Source organism: Athalia rosae, chromosome 4, assembly GCF_917208135.1.
Source record: "Athalia rosae chromosome 4, iyAthRosa1.1, whole genome shotgun sequence".
Classification (NCBI taxonomy): Eukaryota; Metazoa; Arthropoda; class Insecta; order Hymenoptera; family Athaliidae; genus Athalia; species Athalia rosae.
This window is the reverse complement of record NC_064029.1, coordinates 17,400,859-17,424,917: the sequence shown is the minus strand read 5'-3', so window position 1 is coordinate 17,424,917 and position 24,059 is coordinate 17,400,859. Positions and strand designations below refer to the sequence as shown.

The 24,059-nt window shown below is 42.6% G+C and overlaps 1 protein-coding gene across 12 annotated transcripts in view; it reads right to left on the bottom strand.

The window, feature by feature from the left end:
* Positions 1–24,059, bottom strand: part of LOC105688774 (kazrin) — a 63,057-nt gene that overhangs the window by 7,423 nt on the left and 31,575 nt on the right. For 7 of the 12 annotated variants that reach the window (XM_048654886.1, XM_048654887.1, XM_048654876.1 and 4 more), the window contains exons 3-13: positions 12,304–12,631; positions 11,304–11,657; positions 10,028–10,434; positions 7,366–7,584; positions 6,761–7,118; positions 5,040–5,129; positions 2,738–2,954; positions 1,856–2,111; positions 1,399–1,746; positions 1,169–1,292; positions 915–1,059 (exon numbers count right to left, since the gene is read on the bottom strand). In XM_048654886.1, the coding sequence (XP_048510843.1) occupies positions 915–1,059; positions 1,169–1,292; positions 1,399–1,746; positions 1,856–2,111; positions 2,738–2,954; positions 5,040–5,129; positions 6,761–7,118; positions 7,366–7,584; positions 10,028–10,434; positions 11,304–11,657; positions 12,304–12,631 (2,846 nt within the window). Of the gene's footprint in view, positions 1–914; positions 1,060–1,168; positions 1,293–1,398; positions 1,747–1,855; positions 2,112–2,737; positions 2,955–5,039; positions 5,130–6,760; positions 7,119–7,365; positions 7,585–10,027; positions 10,435–11,303; positions 11,658–12,303; positions 12,632–16,119; positions 16,324–24,059 lie in introns of those variants that run through there. The other 5 variants (XM_048654885.1, XM_048654878.1, XM_048654877.1 and 2 more) reach the window with 5 other exon arrangements.

The following is a 24,059-nucleotide window of genomic DNA, read 5'->3' as shown; positions in this document are numbered from 1 at the left end:
TATAACGATTATATCATTTGAAATAAATCGAACCGGCACAACCTCGCAAACGAATTCGTTGCCTGACCCGCATTTGAAATACAAATCTAGTGGAAGTAAGATGTCATTCTGAATGGAGTCTTCCAGAACTTTTCCTACATCATATTATTTCGGTAGTTAATCTTAACCGAAAAGCTTTCAAAATCGTGTTAAAAAGTAAACATTAATGACGAAACAGTTATCTATAACGTTCGATTATTCATATTATTATTATTTCTGTTTTATCCTATTCTTTTTAACGACACTAGTAGGAAGATATTCCATTGTATGCGGACAGATTATAATTAATAAATCTGCCAAGCTGGAAAACTTTCGTCACGATAACTCGAAATGAAAATTATCATCCAACTCCGTTCCGCCCGAAATTTAATTGATTCTCGTATTTTGATTGAAATTTTCTGGTTCATATACCTTTGATTGAAGTATTGTTAAGTTTTTTTTTCTTGTTTTTTTTTTTTTCTTTTTATTTCTTGAATTTTCGCGGACGCCTACCGTCGTACAAACCTCAATATCCCCGTGCGATTGGATTGTACAATGCGAGCGTTTCGGAAGCATTCGAATCAAGAAAGAATTGTAAATTATATTCCGATCAAGGAACAGTTGTGATGCCTGTAAAAAAAAAAAAAAAGGAAAAGAAAAGAGGACCGCAAATTGATGATCACAATGATGAAAACAGTTCGAACGAAATGTTCGAAGTATCCGACGAAACCCGAAAAACTGAACGCGGTTCTGTAATTGATTGCAGTCAGGTCGACAGTGCGATCTTCGTGATCGAAGACACAATTTTTGTTTTTTTTCTTTGTTCAAATCAACTCGTTAAAGTAGGCTAGTGAACGTTGTCTTGCGTCGCTTCCGGATGACAGTAGACAGAGTACCTTGCGGGAAGTACAAGAGCTTCGAGTTCGGCGGTGAGGTGACGTCTGATCATGTGTTTGGCAGGTGGAATTCCTAGAGCAGTGGCCATCATCTCGCCGGTGAAGGAGGGTTCGAGTACAACAAGAGCACCGTGAACACCGGAGTCTGTAAACCGAAAATACAAAGAAAATAAGAAATGAGGGGAAATCGATGCATCTATGGCAAAAGCACGAACAACAGCGTACGTTGAAATAACCCGGTGTGCGAAACTGACCTTTCAAATTCTCGGCGTATTCGGTCAAATCGATGTTTCGCGCCCACCTGATAAATCTCTGATTCGTCCATACCAACGGATCCGCGTCCACCTGTTCGCACTGGTGCCTTCTCACCGCTAAGGCCTATCGCATCGAAATTTTAGTCGAAAAATTCATCGATCATTAATTAGAGGAAAATTATCATCGTTACAACCCCTTACGACAGCGCTCTTGCGATAATATTACTCACCTGCCGATCGTAGTTCAGCATACGCAGCAGGTGAATTCCGTGGACTATGCTGGCTTGATGTGACTTTCGCGTCACCCCCAACAACTTTTCCAGTTCTTTTTTACTCAGGTGATCCAGCATTCTGGCGTCCACCATGTTCGTGGCGAAACTCTCCGAGTATTGAGCGAGCCCCAAATCCGGCAGCCATTCCGAACTGACCCAGGTGTGGCCTAGCTGAGCTATGCAAGGGTATCGTACCAGGCTAGGGTGGCGATGTTCTTCTATCGCCAGGCGTAACTTTTTCCGGTGTAAGGGATGCGTCACTCCCAAGCCAGCGTCCAGCTCCGCGTCGTTCAGTTCCAAAAGGACCTGATCGAACATTTTTATTTTCGTTTTTGTTTTTTTTTTTTTTTTTTTGTAAAATGGAGAAGGGCTGTTCGTTACGAAGTGAACAAAAAAAAAACGAGGAAATTTTTACTTTGCCGGATTTCACGTTTTCGGCGCAACGAGGCCCGTACTGAGGCATTCCGAGGGCGACTTCGAGCCAGGCCAGTACGGTCGGTGCTCTCCATCTTTCCATGGGTACTGAGGCAGCCTCCCTGAGGAGTCGTAATTTTTCTGCATAACCCTCCTCGGTGAGCGGTGACCACGATCTGTACGGATCGAAAGCTTCGGAGACATCATTTCCAGTAGTAGAATTGGTCGCTTTTCGATGACGCGATCGAGCAAACACTCTGAAATTGTAAACGATCGTATGTATTCCTTTATTCTCTCGTTCGTACCAAAGGCGAAACTGGAGGGCGAAAAAAATTCCGAGGACGATAAATTTGGAAAGAATTCTTTCCTCTTTTTTTTTTTGGAAATACCGTATGGCAAATGGTTGTATAGGACCGTATCGATCCGTTCGCAGTAATCTACGTGTACGTAACATGTATACCGTACACGGGTGCCATAGAATCCAAAGTTGAAGACGTAAACATCCATTATACGTGAATAGGTGTACCGTACGATATACGAATGGGGCGAAATACCGAAGGGGATAAAAGTTGGCAGGTTGAAAGCCGGGGCGTAAAATTCCCAAGAGATTCGACACCGTGCTAGGCTCTATCACCGCAAGGGAAAAATGCCAAAAATACTTATGGTCGTATTTCGATCAGAAAAATCGATTTCGCGGCGTTCAGAATTCAGAAGATTGGCCGGAATTTCTCGATACAGATACCTAGAACCGACGGGAGGCGAGCGAATCTATTTCTCCCATTGACAGCGATTCGCAAAAGAACGCTCCAATCCTTCTGTCCATAACATTTGGCACTGTCTCTTTCAAAGATGGTTTTTTTTTTTTTTTTTTTTTTTTTTGTACCTTGAAATGGATCCCCACGTTCCTCCGCGTGTAGCCGAAGACCTTGAATGTGCGGAGGGTACAACGACGGGTGGCGGTTGTTTGTTTCTTCTCGGTTCGGATTCCATGGGACTGGAAAGTTGTTCGACCGATCTCGAGAGCGAGGAGTTATCCATCGACCTTGAGAAAGCGTTCAAGGGTGACAAAGTCGGGCTACAGTCCTTGGGCGTAGTAGCTGCTGCACAAAGGTTTGAAAAAAAAAAATAGAAAAAAAAATAGAAATGAAAAAAAAAAAACAACCGTGAAATAAAAGTGACAGATTTTTTTTTTATTTTATTTTTTTTTTTTCCTATTTTCGTGTAAGCCGGAAGCTTTACTCGTTTTGAATTCATCACGCACCGGCCCCAAAATGGTATATTACATTATACGTATACACGTACAGTATAAGCACGGATTAAATTGAAATAGGGTAAGCCTTCTCTACAGTATAATACATATGGAGAATATTTAAATTGAAGCCATTTTCAGTTTCCAATCAGCTTTTTCAGTCGTCCCACACAACATAACGCACTTCACGCAAATTAGAGAAATAAATAAATTGTCAAAAAGTTGAATAGGCTCCGTTTTTAAGGAACAGCAAAAATTATCGCACATTTCGTGACGTTATCGGGGAATGGACACAACGTAACGGGGAGTGTCCGGCACAAATGAAATGTCCAGTCCAGTCGGGCAAAGGCAGCGCGAGGGGTCGATCTAATCAGTCGAGTGATTAAACGTGCTTTTAACATCACTCAAAGGATTTATAGATTTGACGAGACTTTACCAACAAAGCAAACTGTGGCTATCATTGAATATTGTATTTTGTGGCGAGACTGCAGGTCTCCCGTCAGCGCTTCGTTCCATTGAATCTGCCTGTTACTAAATTTTTGATGAATTTGACGAACGTCACGCTACACCCGATACACTTGGTACCGGTGTATAATTTGCCATTCGCTCGTGTCGTCTGGTCGATTTTTGTATCGACGTGATTCCATTGTCGATCAATGAAATTGAAAAAGAAAACACATAAAATGGATATCCGCCGTTTCGGAATATTTTAATACACAATAGTTTTACGCTTTTGAAACTGTGCAAGTCTCGTACTCTCTCGAATTTCCGCTTCAAGTGTGAAAAAATCACGTTTCATTGTTTTCCGGAAACGCAAGAGTGGATCGCGCAAGATGATTTCGAAATTATGAGAAATGTACTTTATCGTTTTTCTCTCATTCCGGCGGCTGAACGGCCATGATGAATTTATAAAGCTTGCGGGCTCAGTGTACGTGGGTGCAAAGTGGTGTGTATAATACGAACGTATCGCGAGTATATTGTGACGAGGGTTTTGCTCGGAAAAGGACGAGGGGTTAATTATTTCCTTTGATTGCGATTGAATGGAATGCAAAACTATACGCAGGTTGTGCTCGTATGTTAATTGCTCAAATTGATTCCGACGTTGTTTACCGAGTGGAGAGAAAAATGTGGAGAATAAAATAGATTCGAATGCGGGATATGTGCTTTCGAAAGAAATGAAATAAATATCGCGATAAGAGGGTTAATAAACAAATAACGGAATAATGAAAGCGTAATATCCGGTGCTTGAATTTGCCGATCCCTCGTACGCGTCACGTCGATAAATTGAAATCAATCAGCGAGAGATATGACGTGACGTGAAATGCAATTTGAACTCGTGATATTCCGCGATGCATTATAATGTAACGATGTAAATCGATAAACTAATTCTGAGTATTAATAACGACCAGCAGGTTTCGAAAAATTATGAAACGAACGTCACCTCAATTAAGATACGTGATGAACAGAAGTGTCGATAAGATCTTTTGTATTATACCACAAAAAATAGCGTAAGTAGATATTCGAAAGCAACACCATCGATGCAACATAGAGAACATTCGATATAATAACGGATAAGAATTATTGATTTCAATTTAATTTTTATACGACAGCATTTAGATCGCACATGCGCATGCATTCAAACATTGATGATATTCGATTTTTCGAAAAAACGCTTGGAATGAAAAACTCGTAAAAGAGCGAGAAGAAATTTGAAAAATAAAATGAAATAATTCTAATAACCAGATTCTGCTTAACACGTAAATATATACCACGTCCAATTTACCACATATAAACATTATCAGCTTTGGAAACGAATGTTTTTTTGTTTTTTTTTCATATAAATAATTTTTCCATTGATCGATTATTATTCATGAGATGAAAAAGAAGAACTGTTCATGGGAGATTAAGATATGCAGGGCAATGGATGATCACTTACATTGATACATGTGGGGTGGTGCAACCGAAGACACAATGGAGATGTTGTCCATGTCGAGACCACTCCCTTCAACAGTAATAGTTGGAGTCCCTGCGCGGAATATTCTTGTAAATTTAACCAATTATACCGGAGGATCTGATTCAATTTCAAATAGATACGCGAAGAAGATAGTAAATATCATAGTTCAGCGTGTGAGGTATAATTGAACAATTCGAAGCGTATATTAATCAATCGAATCGAAGGAAATCCAGGCAACTAACTGTACACGTACACGGTATTTATACAGAATTGTTCTATATGTTGCTTTTTGGTGTTACGTGATCGCGCGATTAGGTACATTATGTATACAGCGAAGAGAATACCTATAGTAAATTGGGTTTATCGGTCACCCCGAGTTTTTCCCTTTTTTATTTTTCCGTCTCTCTCTCTTTTTTTTTTTCACCTACACGACCTGATATACCGTAGCTACCGCATGATTGCGCGGAGAACGACCGAATTTAATCCCTTAGATAGAGTTAATTGGGAATTACGATTAAACTCTGCTTCCAACAATTTAATTCTGGTCGGGGCTTCCTATAAGTCTACCTTGGATTATCACTTCTGGGTCGGATTTAAAAAAAATTACACACACAGGGGAACGCGGGGCAGAACGGGGTACCCAAAAAATTTGTAAAATTCTCATCAAATAATGGAAGAGGACTTTTATAGCAAACTGCCGAGCAAACTCTCCGGTATTTGTGAAAATTAACGGACTACTTGCAGCATGCAATTTGGGAAGATTTTTTTACTCTCATTTATCAATTACACAAGAGAGTAGATATCGGGAGTAAAATCGAAAATAGTGAAGTTACATTCGTGCTGGGATGTGGGAGCGGTCGTATTTTATTGATGGATACTTGTCAGTTGTCAGCCATTTCGTGGAGTCCTATTTCCATCGAAACTATATATTCATTCAACGTTAAACATACCGTACAGAGAAAATACCGTTTGTATAGGAGTATTGTATCAAGTACAGACGATGATATGAATTCAACGAAAAAGTTGATTCAAAATCTGGCAGATGAAAGGTTGTCCATGCCACGATGAAATGTGCTATAGGAATGCGCTATTTCAATTTTGTTTGTTCGCCAAGAAATCGAAATTTGGGGGATACGTGTTTCTCTGGCAGGCGATATTACTCATCATTTTCGCCCGCGTACACGAAAGCGTATGAATATGCAAATAGAAAATCCATATTAGATCAGCTTTAAGCAAGGGCGGAATCTGGAAGTCCGCCTCTAGTTATAGGTACCTATCGGAATCTCTCTTCTGCACGGCGGTGTGTGCGTCATACCGATGAATAAATCTGGGAGCAACCGCAACAAAGGAACCCGATTGCGTACACAGCTTTCGGTTTATCTTCACACAAACCGCAGCCGAAGCGCCCGAAAGAGAGAAACAAAATAAAAAAAAAGATCGGATAGATATTTTAAATCGACGTTCGAAATAACTCTGTTCGGTGAACGAAAAATTCGATAACATTTGCTCGAGTATTCTTCGGTGGCGGGATTTTGGCGAATCATTCGAAAAATCCGCGTGCAACGAACAGTCGCGATAAGAACGAGAAAAATGTCATTCACGCATTTCAAATGCGATGTAACTTCTGTCTAAAATTCCGTCGAGTATGCGGAGGTCGCAGCTCTGAAATATCGATTGAAAATTGAAGATAGATGAAATAATACCGTCGGTCGTGGAGTCCGATAAATTTCCACCGACGCTAGTCGCCCCCCCGCTTTCGCGGTCGCTCGATCCTCGCACCCCGCTGTCAGCGCTACAGCTACCCCGATCGCCGGCCTGACCTCCTCCGCTTCCAGTCCCGACGCCGACGCCCCCGGCACCACCCACGCCGCAAACTACCCCTAATTCCGTGACACCCAGAGGTTGTTGGGAGGTCAAGTGCGGGATTCCACTTCCGCTGCTGCTTCCAGCACCTGGGGTAGCCGCGCCGTTAACGCTTCCTCGAGGAAACGATACGAGGGATTCCTGATCGCTGAGGCACGTCCCTCCGCCGCCACCCCTTTCCATCAGCTGGCGTTTCAGCTGTTTTTCAAAATAAAAAATTAAAACATTCACCGTTTTGCGTTTTTTCAGAGCACATTTTTCCACACATTCGACAGTGTGTTTCTTTCTAGCGGTAAAAGATATACACGGGATTCTCCCCCGCGATTAAAGAGAAAAAAAAAAAAAAGAAAAAGAAAAAAACTAAGGCAGGGAAAAAACGTCAGTGATTTTCTCTCAAGCGTTTCCGTGTAGTTCTTGAAACCATGTTGGCACACTTATATCATACCTCCTGTATGGTCGCGTGGGCGTGCAGCAGGGCGGCTTCTTTGTCGGCGAGACTGGCGGCCAGGCTGAGACTTCTGTCGGCCTCATCCCTCGCCGCTCTCAAAAGACTCCAACGTTCCCTCTCCCGTTCCCTCTCCCGTTCCCGTTCATCTCCAGGCCCGCCGACGAGGGCTCCCTGTTGCTGCAACCGACCGAGACTCGCCTCGCTGTCCCGCATCCGCTGAAATCAACGGTCAACCAGACCCATATCCGGGCAGTCACTCCACCCAAAAAACCAACACCGAACCGTCGAGAGCATGCGGATCGTCGAAAATCTACTCCGAATCGTCACGTTACACGAGGGGCAGGAGATTTTCAAGTGCAATACTTAAAACTGTTGCGAATCGTATTACGCTGTATACTTCGAGGTTGACTTCCGAATCACTTTTCATTCCAGTAAGATTAATGGGGGGGAAAAAAAAAAAAAAACAAAAAGGGCGAGGAAAATTTCTCGGCAGTCGGATACCGAACCGTTGATCCAATGCTATAGTATATTGATTTCCAATCGAGATTCGGAAATGAAGGACTCAGAATCTGATTACTGTACAATCTGACGGGGGGGACCCCGTGCTGCAGGTTTTATTCGTCGGGGGGAAAGAGGAAACAAGTGAAACGCAAAAAACTAAACCACATTCGCTACGCGACGATAGAGTATCGAGTTCTACTTTCCGTCGCCCGATCGAATCGCACGTAATTGTCGAAGACCCCCGGTCCTCACCCTCTCTACCGATTAATCCCGACGCGAAGGTCTCCTCGTAGATAGATTTTCTCGCTCTTGTTTATCGCACAACAAAACTCCTCGTCCGGATAGATGGGACAGTGCCAAAGGTGGGTGTACAGTAATTCCAAGGCTCTGACGCGGAAAGACAAACGGGAGATAATGGCGGTTTTGCACCCTTGTCTCTCCACTCCGTTCCACGAGCGGAAGTGAGGTTGATCGTAGTCTGCCAGGTGGGCGGCGACAAAGGGGAAATAGCGATAGCCGAGTTAGTGGCATCTTCGATCGAGTCTTGGTGACGCGTAGCGACGCGGTGATGAAGAAGATTGTATGCAGGGTTCGGAGAAAGCTGTTCGAATCGCGTTGACGGGTGCAGAGCGAGGTAAGGACATCGCGGTAAGTCAGAAGTGAAGTGACGGGAAATTGACGTCGCTCTATTACCGCAGAAACGAAGCCGAATATGAAATATCGAAGATGATTACGCTCGTAAAATCGAAAATTGAAGGGCTTGGCAATTTTTTCCATTGTTTGAACCGAACGGGCCGGCAGATTCCGAAAGTTTTTTATCGATCGCGGAGACCCTGAGAGTAGACGCTAAACAAGGGGAAAGAGATGAGATTCGACTGCAGGTTGGGGTCTCGACGAGAGTGCGTTTGCTCCAAAGTTTGTCTGCCACAAAAGGGTCGATTTTGAAAGCGAGTCACGCGCGCTTCGATATACATCTATGGTATACCGTTTACGCTATACGCAGTTGACAAAAGAGACACTGCCGCGCACACTGCCGGGAATGCGCAGGGTTGAATTATAGTCGAATAGGGAAAACTAGTCACGATCAGGGCGCGTTATCATTGTCGAAGAAACGAAAGAGACGAAATAAATACAAAGAATGATAAAAACTGTTGAAAAAATAACGCGATAACTTTTGCATCCTAGAGAAAAAATAGAAGGACGATGTTATTCCCTCATTCGTGCGGAAGAGATTCTCAAAGCCGTTTTCGAGAGAAAATTGTATAGATATCAATGCGTCGGAAGTCAGAGTTTCTTGAAAACGTCTACCTTCGAGCAGCTCGGCATAAGTATCAATTTTTTTCCACGTCGGTTGAGATAGAATTTATTCCGCGAACGGATGAAAATATTACTCATGAGATGAAACGCGTGTACACCGAGCTTATGCAGAAAGGTATACACGCCGCTCTCTCATGTATCGCTGATCAAAGTCCTGATTTTCTGTAATTCGCGGCTCTGTGCAAAAAAATTTGCTTACGCAGCACGTCCTAGCATTTATATCACTGGAAACTAGTAGTCGGCCGCACGTATTATGCCACGAACAATTTCCTCCGGCAGCTATATTCCCTCCGCCCCGCAAACAATTTCTGATTCATCAAAGCTGAAGAAGATTTTTACTTTTTTTTTTTTTTTCTTTTAACCATCTCTACATGTATGCATACGTGCACGTACACTGTTACGGTTTTATTCACCCGCCCACGAACGATTTTACACAGCTATATTCGTAGCTGCAGGATATTTCACCGGCGGTAAAAACGAAATAGGATTCACAATTTGCGTGTGGGTACGGATAGCTGCTACCTTTTAAATCGGCGGAATTTATAATCGAAATAAGAGTAAAAAAAAATTTGGCGCAAATTTCTCATTTCATTCTGTCGCGGAATTTCTTTTACAAAACGACCCGCGATTCACGAGGTGAAGATTCGAGAAGTTCAGTAAAATTCAACGACCTGATTCAAGAATTCGATTCCCCTGAAAACCACCTGCGGCCCGTTTTTCCAAATTCTTTTTTTTTCACAAGCGAAATCGATGGCCTCGCAAAAAAATTTTCGTTAAAAAAAAAACGTTCGAGCAATACATGCAGAATCGAACGGCGCAGGCAATATCTCGATCGACTCACCTGTTCGTAATTTCTTATAAAGTCACGCAGTTCTCTTTCCTTGTCTTCGAGAGTCACGTAAAGATCTTTCATCTGGTTTAAAAGGTCAAATTTTTCGGCCTTCAATCGTTTGCGATCCGCTTTAAGGACTTGTAGAGCCTCGCGGGCGAGTTGAAGTTCAATTTCCAGAGCGACGACGCGTCCTTCTTCGCCGAGGGCGACTTCCTCGTCTCCGACTTCACCTCTGCCAGCCCCGCTCAACAGCAGTCGCCTCAATCTCGCCACTTCGGCGACCAGCCTCTCGTTCTCCAAACGTAATCTTCTGGCGCTGGCGACCTCCACGGGACCTCCGACCCCTCCGACGCCTCCACCGCCGCCACCGTGGATATTCGATAGTCGAGACGCCACTACCGGATCACCGACTATACCTGAATCACAGTGACATCCAGACGTGCGACGATCGAATAAAATATTGTTACACGAATTGGTATTTTTTTTGTTTTTTTTTTTGCGACGAGAGTCACGAACGTCCGTAGTCTGAACTGAGATGAATTTCTAACTTCCGCAATAAAATTGGGAAGCAGCATTGTCTAGTCTGGTAACGGTTAAATGGCAGGTGAATTTCGAAGTTAATTGCCTCTCCAGCTATCAACAGTCTCGACAATTTTGATTTTACGTTCGTGCCTACGGCTGTTATGTCGAACACTTGAACTTTTAATGAAAAACGACGGGGTCTACACGCTCCGAATTTAGGAATTCGCAATTAGACAGCCGAGCAGTGACTCGAACCCGAGCAACGGGCACAATTGACGATAGGAGATAAAAGAGAATTTTTAGATTATAATACAGGTGTACAAATCAAAGCGTTGTGCGGCTTGACTTTTTACAGGTAAGTACCACTCGCGAATACATAGCGACTCGTTAATAAGATTCTTTGAAGTGAAATTTTTCATCTGTTCCTCAATTTTTCTTTACAATAGATATACAGCTGGTATTCAAGGTCTTTGAGTTCTTAATTTGACTCATTTGGGATTGAACAGCATCAGCTTCTTTACTAAAGAAAAAAAATTAATAACACTCGGACGTTTTTTCACCGGTCTTTCTGTGATTGCAAATTTTCTCCTCACTAATTGATAGGTTTTCTCCTTTCGAATCTCATGGGACAAGCGATAATTCTGTTGGTTATACGGAAGAGAAAAAAAAAAATAAATCTCCTCGTAGAAACGTATTTCCTGCAAATTCGAGACATTCCGCTCTCCAAGTTTCGTGTGACTCAAGACGCAAGATAATAACTCACCGTGAGAACCCGTCGGAGAGGTGGGTCGGCTGCTGGGTGCAGGTCCCGGGGGTTCGTCGTCGTCTCCCCTAACGTCGCTGTCCCCCATGTCGTTTCTATCTTTGTCGAGATCGTTTACGTCCTTGGTAACACGACCGGTAGTTATACGAAGTCTCTCCACACTTGACCGTTCGCTGTTGCCTCTGTGCAGAAAACTACCCCTGTTGGAGAATCCTCTGTCGGGACTCGCGCTTCCAGATCTCGAATCTACGCTTCCACCCGATCCGCCAAGCCGCGTTTTTTCGAGCGCCGGGGCGCAAGGGCGTCGATTCTTCTCGCTCGGACTGCGACACGGCGAGCCATTGTTGTGCCTCTCTGTAAGGGTGTAATTGTAATTCGTGTTAGCGAATATCATCGGTAATCTGAGGGACTGAGAAAACGTGCGAACAGTCCGGATCAAATGGCGTGCGATGATTAATTTTTTCCCCACTTTTCCGAGAGATTATGTCCTCCCCGAATGAGGAACGATAAACCGACGATAACGAGCTACCGATTGGGCGCATTCGAAGCGAGCCAATAAATCGTGCGGTAACTCGAAGGTGGTGGATATATATAGGTGGCACCTTGGTCTCTGGATTTATTTTGGTACGTCGTCTAATGCATCCACTTTTTTTTCTATCGAAATGGAACGTGTATCAAAATCATTATATCATTGGGTAACAATTTACGACCCCTTTCAGAGACATATGAAATCCTTGTTTTAGCTGGTTGCTTTCCATCGCCAAATGGGATCTAAAAGTGTGCAATATTTTTGCTTTTTCGGAAAAACAGGTGGCGACGATGGCTGAAACTTTTGCTTTTTTTTCTCCAATCCGGAGCAAAAAAACCAAAAAATCTGAACGATGGAATCCCTGGTATAAGGGGATCCCATAATCCTTCGAATTAGCCAACTTTTCGAAGCACGAAAAACGTGAGAAAAAAGCATTCATTTATTTTCGTTTTTAAAAATCTGATAACTGACCTATAGGACTGGTCCGTCTGTCGACCGGGCTGGCCCGTTTTTCTATCGGGCTTGCGGACTTGTCGCTCGCCGAGCTTCGCTTATCGACGGGACTGCTTCCGGCGCTGAGTCGTTTCAGGTCCTCCTGTATTTGAGCATCACCGTCTTGACTGGTGGCGTTGAGATTAGCGTTGGTGTTATTAGCGTTCGCATTGTTCAGTACCAGAGCACCGCGAACATTTTGAAGTTCTCCTCTGAGTGTGGCGCATTCGCCACGGGCTCGCTCCAGCTCGCCGTCGAGCCGGGCACCCGTCGCAGCGTTTTCATCCACCATTACGCGAAGTTTTGCCTGAAAATTGTCGATAAAAAAATCGTTGTCGTTTTTTCAATGCGGTAAAAAGACGAGGATCTTACGAGGCTGTTACAAAGCGGGACGATTTTATCTATATCGTACAAACATTGGCACGAGATATTAATGGGGGGGATCGACTTTTGAATAATTTCGCTTGTTGGCTACGTGCCAGTCCAGAAAATACCGAGATTACATCCGAATGATATCTGCTCGACTTGTTGCACCGGCCGATAGCCAACTTCTTCGATTTTTTTGCATTTTTCCGAACGGATTCACGAATTATCTCGCAGCACCCTTCGAAAAGTATATCAACCGACTGCGTGGATTTGAAATAACTTTGCAAAAACGCATCGGTGACGATGCGCCGAAACTTTTTCTTCGCAACTACTAATGCGAGGAACAGCGGCAGCTGCACTGACGGTGACAGCAGCTGTTTAATTTTTGCAAGAAAAACAAAGGCCAGATTTTTTTTTACCATTATTTTCAGCAGATACTCATCTAACGGCGCTCCGCAGCTGTCATGACAATTAACGGGAACTCCTACGATACGATTGAGCGGATTGAGATTAAGTTTTGCTCGGCGTGCGTCTGAATTTTTCAACAGCAGCGAAGACGTCATTATCAAAGAAACAAAACGTTGCTCATGAATAAACTTATCTTCTTGTAATTAAAGCGAAAAAAAGAAAAAAGAAAAGAAAAATACAAGTAAATGGAAAACAAAGAAAACGATATACATATTTCTATAGTGTACGCGATCTGCAGTGTCTGTACGGCAAAGTGGTTAGAGACAAACCGCAGCCGTTACGTTGAGCGGATGAGAAACCTGACCCGCAAGTTATACGGTAAAATAATACGATACAATTTTCAAAGCGACATTTGTTCGACTTCCAACGTTTAAAATTTTTCTACCCTCCTCAAAAACTACCGGTTCAAGTCTAAGGATATATTTCAGCCGAGTTATGAATATTTAATTTTTCGATTAATTTTGAATCCGGCAACAGGAGAACGACCAAGTAAAATTCCTGAAGCGACCATTTATTCTTCCGGAAACGTAAGCAGCAAATTTTTATACAAATTTGGTCCAGGTAGAAAATTTGTGGATATCCTACGTATTCTTATCCGAAAGTTTTTTTTCTCAACGTGAATAAAAATCAGGCATGGAGAAGAAGAAGAAAAAAAAATACATCGGCAGAGAGGAATTTTTGCCACGACCGAGTTACGGAGAGAAATGATCGAATTCCAAGATTCAAATTCGTTTGAAATTGCGATTTGCTCAGATCCGCGGAGTTCAGGCGTTTTAGGACATCACAAAGCCATGCCTTTTTATTTATTCATTTTTTTTTTCATATCGATCTGTCCGGGCTGCCAAGCACAGCTGACGTATCATAATATGGTATTATATACGTATTCCTGCGTTTTATACGCACGCGTAGCTCTAAAATATAATAGAAGGTATTGCAAATCTGTCGTATCGTATTTCCGTTAAGAATCGTTTGTAATATAGATTAAATTCAATCGATGACCAGTGTACAGTTTCGGATATTTCCGGCCCTTAGTACGCAGGTTTTGAATAATAATTGCAAACGACAGTTGTTCGTTTTCATTCTGCATACAAAAAAAAAAAAAAAAAAAAACATGGGCGTCCAAACATCCATTTATCGAAAACGTCGGACAATGAAAACCCAGAGTGATGTTTTTTAGTTACTCGCTCCTTTCAACACGCTGAAAATATCGAATGAACGGGAACACCTTTTGGTTCGTCTAACTGAATAAATGGAGGAACTTTAACTTTTTGATATCATAGCCACTAAATTTCTTTGTCAGACACAGGGCGCCGGATGAAATGAATTTATCACCATCTGCGCCGTGCTAATGACGACCCCGTAATATTGTAGAAAGTGCAGAGTACCAGCTCGGGCGCATGAGATACCGCGGTTACCGAGTCGTTTTTTTTTTCTCTCTTTCCTTTTTTCGTTAAATCTCCTCCGCAACTCCGAAGTCTTATTAATTTTACCGCTGATCCGTTGCAAAGTAAAATACATATATCACAGTCGGGATAAACGAAAAAAAGACCCGGCTAATTTGTGAACTCGAAATTGCAGCTTCTGAAAGAATCAGTGATCTGCAGAAAAAAAAAAAAAAAAAATGGCCGGGTGACAACCGGATTAGAAAATACGATCAACGTAGTTAGTTACGCGGTAGCAGGAGCGATCGATGTAATGGATACAATCGAACGAATAGCAGAACCCGTGGACGGATTTCTCATCGATTATGATTATGATTAGATTCCGTTGATATATTATTTTTTTTTGTTTAAATTTCATTATTATTATATTCTGTGGCCGATAGAAAAGCCGGGATCATATTTCACGTTTCACCTGTCCCGTTTCACGTTTCGCGAGCGTTCCTGGGTCACGCGATTGGCCTCGTAAATATTTGCACGTGTACGGGAACGAACGAACGAATAACCACAGTCTTTCCGCGTTGACTGTTAGACGAGCTTTTCAGGCTTTCGTGGCTTGCGGTCTGGCGGCGTATGATTTGTTGCCGATACCGATTTTCAAACTTATATGCATGTGTCTAGAGAATTATAGATTATACCCCCGCGGGTTCCATTTGTTACAACGCACAGTCTCGACCAAAGCGGTGAATCGGATTCTTCCAACGGCGAACGAGAAAAAAAAAAAAAGAAAAAACGTGGAGATGCGATTTTTCAAATTATACCATGGGATCTTTGAAATATCAAAAATACAAAAAAAAAGCACACGTGAATATTTTCTAGGAAATTTTCTCGGAAGATCTCCTATGAGATTCATCTTATTCACAGTTACGTTTGTACGTTATAAGATCTCCGAGGTATATATATTCCTTCGATCCCTATTTACCCCGGATATTTGAAAACGTGGTAAGTAAGACCGAAGATGAATACAAGTATAATCGTATGTAACATAGATCCCGGGTCAGTTTTCATCAGACATTCTTTTGTCGCTTTTCATTTACTTCGAAGGAACAAAGACGTGGTCTGGCAGTGATGTTAGTTGTTCGAAAACTCTCTCTCTATATATATATACGTACAATAGTTGTACGGTATGCGTTACGGAGAGTTTTAGAATTTAGATTGTTGAATATGCGGTGAACTGCAAACGCGATGACACGGGGTGGTGAAGAACTCGACTTCCACAAAAGGGTGGCAGCTCTAACCGTGGCTTTCAAATGCAAATCGGGCCTGTCGTTGCACAAGCTTCCCGGCTTAATTCGTTTGCTCAATACACCTCCAAACTCGTAAGATAAAATTTCGGAGGAGGGTACGGACTCTCCGCACAGAGTTTTCCATAAATAATTAAGTATAATACATTCACCGCGTTGCGTGACCAGAAGTTTACATACGTACTGACGTGCGCGCAGAGAACGCGAACAGCCCGTACAATTAATTATGCACCACCGAATAACTCGCGATACGATCGACTCCGTACATGAAAACCAACCGATTTCAAAAACTTCATCTCCGTTCGATGGAACTCGACGATTTTCGCCCTCATAATTTTTTCTGCCGAACACCTTCCACAGCGGTATTTCCGACGAATCTATAACACTGTCGAGTATTTTTATTTTTTCTTCACACACTCGGCTGCCGAACATTGGAAAAATATTTTATTTCGCGTGAAATAATCGTGCGGATTCGCGCGCTCCGCCGATAAGTATGTACGTGGTATGGTGTGTCCGTAGGGAATATGAAAAAAATTCATCTCTCGAATGTCATCATCGTCGTCATCGCATGCGGGTTAAGTAGGTACGTAGCAGACATTTGCGATCGTTGACGCGACGACAATTTTTCACATTGTCTTCCCGGGTACCTTTTGTTCTTTTGAAGTAGAGATTCTTTGATTCTTTCTTTCGTTACGTTGCGCGTACGAGACGTTGAACTATTAGCGAAACGTCAGACAATGCCACGGGATTTGAGCGGGCTGAGATCCGCGTCTGTCGATCGATTTTTTTCATCCTCTTCCCAGCCCGTCCGATTGATTCTCGTTCTCCAACGAACGAGCTGAGAAAGAAATTTCGAAACCTCGTCGTTTTTGGCTGCGATTTTTTTTACGGTTTTTTTTCATCCCTTCCCCAAAAACCGCGTCGATTGGGGAGATTTTTCGCGATCGCGAATCAGTGAGAATGAAATACCAAAATTGAGAATTTCAGAGAATCGAACATCGGGAGATGAACGTCGAACGTTGAAAAGCAGACTCTGCATCTACATATTACATACGTACGTACGTATGTATGCACGTAAAATAGGTATCGACTATTCTTTGTCAGAGGCAGCTCTCAATGCATATTGAAGGAGGACTGTCAACATATCCGTATATATGCGCTCGCTTTTCTCTCGAGCTAGAAATGAGAATATACATATAGTTTCGCAGGCTCGACCTAGTTCGGCGTCGCAGACGACTACATGGAAATAGGTGAACGGGGAGCTCCGCAGTAACGTATTAAGAAAAACCCTGTGGGGTTTCCATTGTAGTTACATTACACACATATATATACGTGCATGTACTTGCGACGTATCCGGACGAAGAAGTAAAACTTTTAAACATTCGATATCAATATAATCGGTACGAAGGTTTTTTTACACCAAACAAAACTGCGACCCCCTAGCTTTTGACTTTGTCGAACGGTAGCGGCGACTTACCGGAGGTCGCGGATTTCGAAAATTGGTCTCGCGATCAAAGCCCGTAATATTCCAAGCGTTGTACCGTTTTCCGAATCGATTTTTCATCAGCTCATACAAACGAAAATAATGCAGGTATTAACTTTGTGTTCATTTCACGTCAATCACATTCAATACATCACCGAACACTCGGTATTCCGCGAACGCGTTATCGGTCCGATTGAAATAAAAATAACGATGAAACGAGAGCATGAAAAAACTGATATTTCCACCAGGTGTATCCGGTACACCCTCTTATAAATATAATCAAGATTGAATCAACGTTTCCAACGACTAATAAAAATGTGCATATTATTCATAATGGCGAAAGAAACTTTTTTCATTCCTCATTAGATTTTTTTTTCTCTTTTTTCCTTCTTTCTTTCACTTGCTTTTTCTTCCAATTTTCACTTCCAGAGCTTCATCACTTCACCCCAGTCACGGAATGAAAATTTATGTATTTTAATCGGAGATCGCAACGTTTCATCAACATGAATATCAAAATTTTTCGTTACTCAAAACCTAAATAATACCGAGTACCCAATTAAAAGGTTGATATTACGCTATGCCTTTCGCAGTTAAAAACGAGCAACGAGACAAAAATGAATAAATGAAAAAATAATCCGAGAGTAGGGTATGGTACTTTACCGGGTAACGTGGTACTCGTTTTTTCGGGTACAACGACCCGGTTATAAACCGGTCATGAAATGTGATATTTAGCGGTAATGCTGCATATATATTTTTTTTTTTTTAACAGCCCTCAACAATTTTTTTACTCTCGCCCATTAGAGCCCTGAAAATCGATACTTCGAAACGAGTTGAAAAGTCCGTTTCCTCTGCGCACGATTCGTCGCATATGAAACCTACATTTGTTTCTTAATCAATTTTTCTTTTTCTTCCTAAGTGATGGAAAAAGAGAATTTTTTTGAAAAATTAGCGCTCTGCAAAGCAAGAAAAAAAAAAACAGTAAGTATTCCGGGTTTCAATTTCAGGCAAAATTCTCAATCGAGCATCGATTTTCTTTAGGCCGATGGAGAGATTGTAACCACATTCAAGGGTCTCATCGTGATATCTGCTGGTTCGGAAGCGATCGAGGGTAGAAAACTGAAGAAGGATAAAAAGGAGAAAAAAAAAAAATTGGATACCGATGGCAGAAGCAAAAGGGGAAAAGGGATGAATGGATGGTTTCTTTATATACGTACGGGAATATCGTAGGTTGAGGTGCGTTCCTCCTACCGCGAATACGCCGCTTCCCTCCGACGTCGCGTCGCTTCGGGAGAATTGAGGAAAATAAAAAGGGAGAGGAACCTTCAGGAAAAAAAAAAGGTAGGGATAAAAGTACCAACTACATACACCGAAGCTACACGCGGATGAACAAGGACCACGTTAGTCGAGACCACTTAGCAGCTGTTCGTCAAACAACCACTCATCCAACCTGCGGTAGACCCTGCCGTACGTACGAGAGGATCCTATATATTCATCGCTGCCTGATTTTGCATTTTTCATTTACTCGGGCCGCGTTTCACCCGCCGACTCCCGTCATCCCCCAGCAGCGTAACCGTAAAAGCGACGCTTTGATACGGCCGCGGGGACGATAGAAAAATTTCGATCCGAACCCATCGAACCAACGGATTACAAATACACGGGAAATATTCATGTATAATACGCCGCCAGTGTATGCTATAATTCGTGACGTTTCGGTAGTCAGGGGTGGGTGTTTTGCGGGCAGCCGCAAGACCGAATGAATATTCAAAACCGCAGCGATCTCATGTAATCCTGTATCCACCCTCGGTACATGTATTTAAACTACTCGGTAATTACCTACCAACAAACGACCCCGCGGGATTTCAATCGTTCGAATATTCAATGATTTTGAAAAACGGGTAAAAGCGCATTGGCCGTACATCAATATCAAAGGACGAGACCGTGAAAAGATATAAGGAAGAAAGAATTCGTGGTGAATATTGAGCAGGTGTGAAATCGACTCGGAAAATTATTTAATGAACAATAAAAAAAAAAGAAATACAGGTATTACGATCCAGCGACGAATGCCATAGATACATGTGCGTAATGTCAATATCTAATCACGAGACGCATTATTGGAACGTAATTCTTCCCGAGGCGAAGAGGACGGAATCGAATGTATGAAGCTCTTCGAAGTTGAACGAAATGCGAATCGAAAATAGATTAGGCGGTACGAAGGAATTCTCGCCCCTCGGATATGAGCTCTACAAATTACGCGTCGAATATATATTTACACGGGTGAAAATTCCCTTTTTTTTTCTCGCTCGTAGGAAAAACAAAATTTATTCGCACCGTACAATTCGGACATTGAAAATAAACGAGGAAAAGAAAAGTTTTGGGTTTTACGAAAAACGGATGAGAATTTTTTTTTAAAATATTCGAGTGGGTGATTTTCCTCGAAATCGCAGGAGACCGAAACAGTTACGGTATTTCTCATTACTTCGTCTTACTCAGTCGGTGGAGAAATTACTGCTTTTAAATTGCACGTAAGCTCAGGAAAATCCCGGTTCTCGCACCAAGCATTTACTGATATTTACGCGAACGTGTAACTCGCGAGCGATATTAGACACTTGTGTCTCACTAACAATAAGTAAGTTTCGTCTAAAGCAGGTTGAAAGGTTGCCCTCGAGTCCCGATGGGGAAGTAAGGTAGGACTCGTAGCGAGAAACTACGTTTCTACTTCCCAGACGTCAAGAGAACTTATTATCTTTACGTGTACGCCGTTGGAGTACATGCAGATGATGCAGCTGCATTCGCGTTACGATATATCTAGGTTGTGTAAGTCGAAACTTGTTACCTAGGGATTTCAGTTCTTCTTGCAAAACTACGTAGCGTCGAAACGTATATATATACAGAAATGGCTGACTTATAACCCCGCGTACCAGTCGAAACAAAATGAAACGAAACTCGCGTATTAAAAGATGAAATTTCTGTTTCCCAGAATGGCAGAAATGCGCTTGAATAGCTACCGAGACAATACATACTCTGAAATAGATTTTGCGTTACGATTTTTCGTTCTTTCCTTTCGCCCCCTCCGTGCTTGATCGATCGTTGAATCTCTGGACGTTGCAAATGCCGCGGGAAGTCAAGGGGTTGAAAAATTATTCCGTTTTCAGTTATTCTCTTTCCTTTATTCCGATTTCCACAAAAAAACAAAAAAAACGTCAGGGGAAGTGCTCTGACGGAAGCCGTATATATTCGGAGGGTGAAGCGGTATACGCGACGCCGAAACAAATGGTAATTCGATTCAATATTTTCCTTCTACCTGTCGCGAAAATGACGCGAAATCGAAATTGAGATCGCGAAAAGTGAACCGCTCCGAGAAACGCGCCGCGTATACATAACTGTCAAAACCAATACCTTGTGTACGAATGTGTTTGTCAAAAAAGAAATGTGAAGATGAAAAAAAACGACCCAGTCAACGCACTTTATATGGTAGCAAAAATTAGGTAGGATTAGATTTTTGAAAATTTTTAAAACAAAAATGAATGTGTTGTTATAATTATAATTTTGGGCTCGATGGGTTCCCTCGTTTCCGAAATGGTCGGTGAATTTTGCTGCTCGGGGTTTGAGAATAGAAAATGGCGAGATCGTGGGACAGCTGCTTTTGAAAGAAAAGTTTAAGTCACAAAACGAAAGGGTTTGTCGGAAGTTTCCGACTTATTAACAACTCGTTTCTGTCTCCATTTTCCTCGAAAGTTGCACCGGTAATTTGCAACGCGGAAACTACGTTTCTACGGGTAGTAAACAGATTCATCTTACTTCGAAGAAAGTTACTATAAAACCTAGTTACCGAGGTAGCTATCTAGCATGCACGCGGTATACAAGGTTCCTTTATATTTCTCCTCTATTCAGTTCTAACTGAAGGCATCTGCGGATAAAATTTTTCCATCAACGTGGAGCTGGCCCAAGATTTACAATTATTAAAAAAATTAATCCCATATACTCGCATCTGCGAACACCCTTACCCTTTCTGGGCAGAAAAAGAGAATCGTTTGATAAATTCAACGTAACCCCCGGCATACTCATTTGATAAGACAATGGAGTTGAAATGTGGGAAGGTGCTCCAGATGCAAGATTGCCACGTCATTGGGTGTCGGATCGGTGAAGGTGAATTAATGATGGCAGGCGCTAAGCACGTGAGTCGGATGCCAAGTCGCTTTTAATATTCTCATAGCGTAGTGCACCATCTGCTTGAAAATTTGAAATTCAGACAGATCCAAGATTCCGTTGTTGCACGTATAAAGCCCTCGCGGAACGACGGCGCTCTCCAAAAACTGGAGATCTGAAGGTAATTTCGCCATTCTCCGCGAACCGAAATTCGACGTCTGCCCGGTTACGGAATTAAATAGGAAAAAAAAAAAAAAAAAAAAACTAACAAACTTTTCGTACAGAAACATTTTTCACCAGAGGGTGAGATGTGCCGTTTCGGAAGTCGCAATTTTCTTGAGAGGCTCACGTCGTTTTCCATTTTATATTCACCGTCTACTTCTAAGTCTTATTTATCAGGACAGCTACGATGGGTTTGAGTTGTTACGATGGGACGTAAAATGGAAAAAAAGGACTGAAATACCTGTCCGCCCTAGACTCCCCTCTTCCACGCGAGTTTACAGATGTCAAATAAAGCTGTTCTACACCTGCGTGTCACTCGACTATAGGCATAGATATGATAATGCGGCTGTGTCACCGAAGTACACTTCGGGTTTAGCGTCCGCGATGAAAATTCAACCGAGTTACCGAGCGCGGCACGATACGGAACAAAATTTCATTCCTCCTTATTTTTTTCTATCGAAAAAAATTTTCCCCGATGCATCTGGATATGTTTGAAATTGCAGATTTACAGCTGATTGTGAGTCCGCCTATTGAATCCAACGTCATGCTCGTTGATACGCGTAAAACGCAACTTAATAATAATACGTGTTAATCAAACCGCGCAGATGAGATAAATTCCACAATATTTGATTTTCCCAACGATTCGCGTATCTTCGTATTATACTTTTTTACAGCGTATACGAGTAATACGGGGTACGTATTCTACCGTACACGGAGATCGAGTAAGTCGGTGGTCGCAGCTTCGGATTTGATACGGCTTCGGTATAAAGCTCTGAATGCGGTGAATCGTGAATCGCGAATCGCGAACCGTGACAAAGTTCTTTCGCCGCACGTTCTCCGTGCATCGCGACAACGAATTACCGTAATTTTCACAAAAAAATCCTCCATGTTTCGATCGAATACTCGGGTTAAAAATCGACGTTTTCATCCCTTGCAATGCGAAAACTGGAGAAAAAAAAAAATGGAAAAATTGGCAAAATTTCGGGTCTCGGTCGACGAAGGAAGGAACATGAGAATCGCTATTGGAGGGTCTTGCGCCCCTGTTCTACCCGATAAATAATTAACCTGCACTCCAATTTTTTTTTTTCACGATCTCCCAACGTCGGCGTCCAACCGGAGACCGTACACGTCGTGTCGATGTACGTACGTACGTACGTAGGTCTCGTACAGCAGTGTATGAGAGCCTGTTTTATAACGTAATCCATTCAAGTACTCAAGCCAACAACACGCAAACTCCTGACAGTGCCATCCTGCAGAGCTTGCAAAAAGCATACTCGCTCAACTCGATATACAAACAACAACGCGATCCGATCATTATTCAGTCTCGTTGTCGGATTGCGTTAGCGACGTCGAGTTTTTTTTTTTTGCCGTATCGAGTCCGTAGACAAGCGGAGCAACGAGTGGATCGTCTCCCAGAAAAAAGTGGGCGTGGTACGGAGACTCCTCGAAACGAATGACGAAAGGCTTTATTTTTGACCGAACTTGGACATCTTTTTTTTCTATCGTTATCCTCGTGCGCCGCAATGCGCTATTCTCAAACGAAATGAATGAAAAAAAAACAAAACTCCGGCGCACTACAATTCACGCTATTCGCGGTCTTCGATTCCCGGTTCAAAACTTTGCCCTACTTTTTCTCAAGGACATTCTTCGGCCGTGCGGAAGTAGAGGGAAAACTTGATACTTTTTTGCTACGCAAGGTTGAAGTGGTATATCCACTCCTGGCACCGGCGAGCGGCAACCGCTGTATAGCCTCGGCTATATACCATCTTCTGCGGAGGCTCTCAACGACCCCTCTTATACAACGTGCTCGTAGAATCGAGCAAATACACGCGCTGAAATCTATTCCGAAAGCGACGAGAAAGAAAGAAAGCAAAAAAAAGAAGAGAAGAAGAGAATTATTCTTTTTAAAAAGTGTTTCTCATCCGCAAGTTGTCCACCGATACGTTCTCACTCTCGTTTCTTTTTTTTTCAATCACATTTCCACGGGTGCTTTTTGGATTTATTCCTTATCATGTGGGATACGCGAGGAACCGGTCGATCAATTTGCGAAACTGAAGGACCAAAACCGCGCCGAGAATATTCTAGGTACAGCGGTGCGGAATTGATTTCCGGTACTACCCTGTGGTATGTGCACGTCTCTGTTGGATTAAAGTTTAAGCCGATCCTATCGACCGTTTACTACATACACCGTACATAAGTCCCATGTACGTACGTACGTACGTACGTATATGCGAAATACATATAATATGTGTACGGTCAAGTTTTGTTGGGGCGTCCAAATTTTGAGCGGCTCCGGCGAAATCTCCGAATTCATCCGGTATTATCCTTCCCGTTCCTTTGCGCCCCGCCCCTACCGCGATTCCGAGG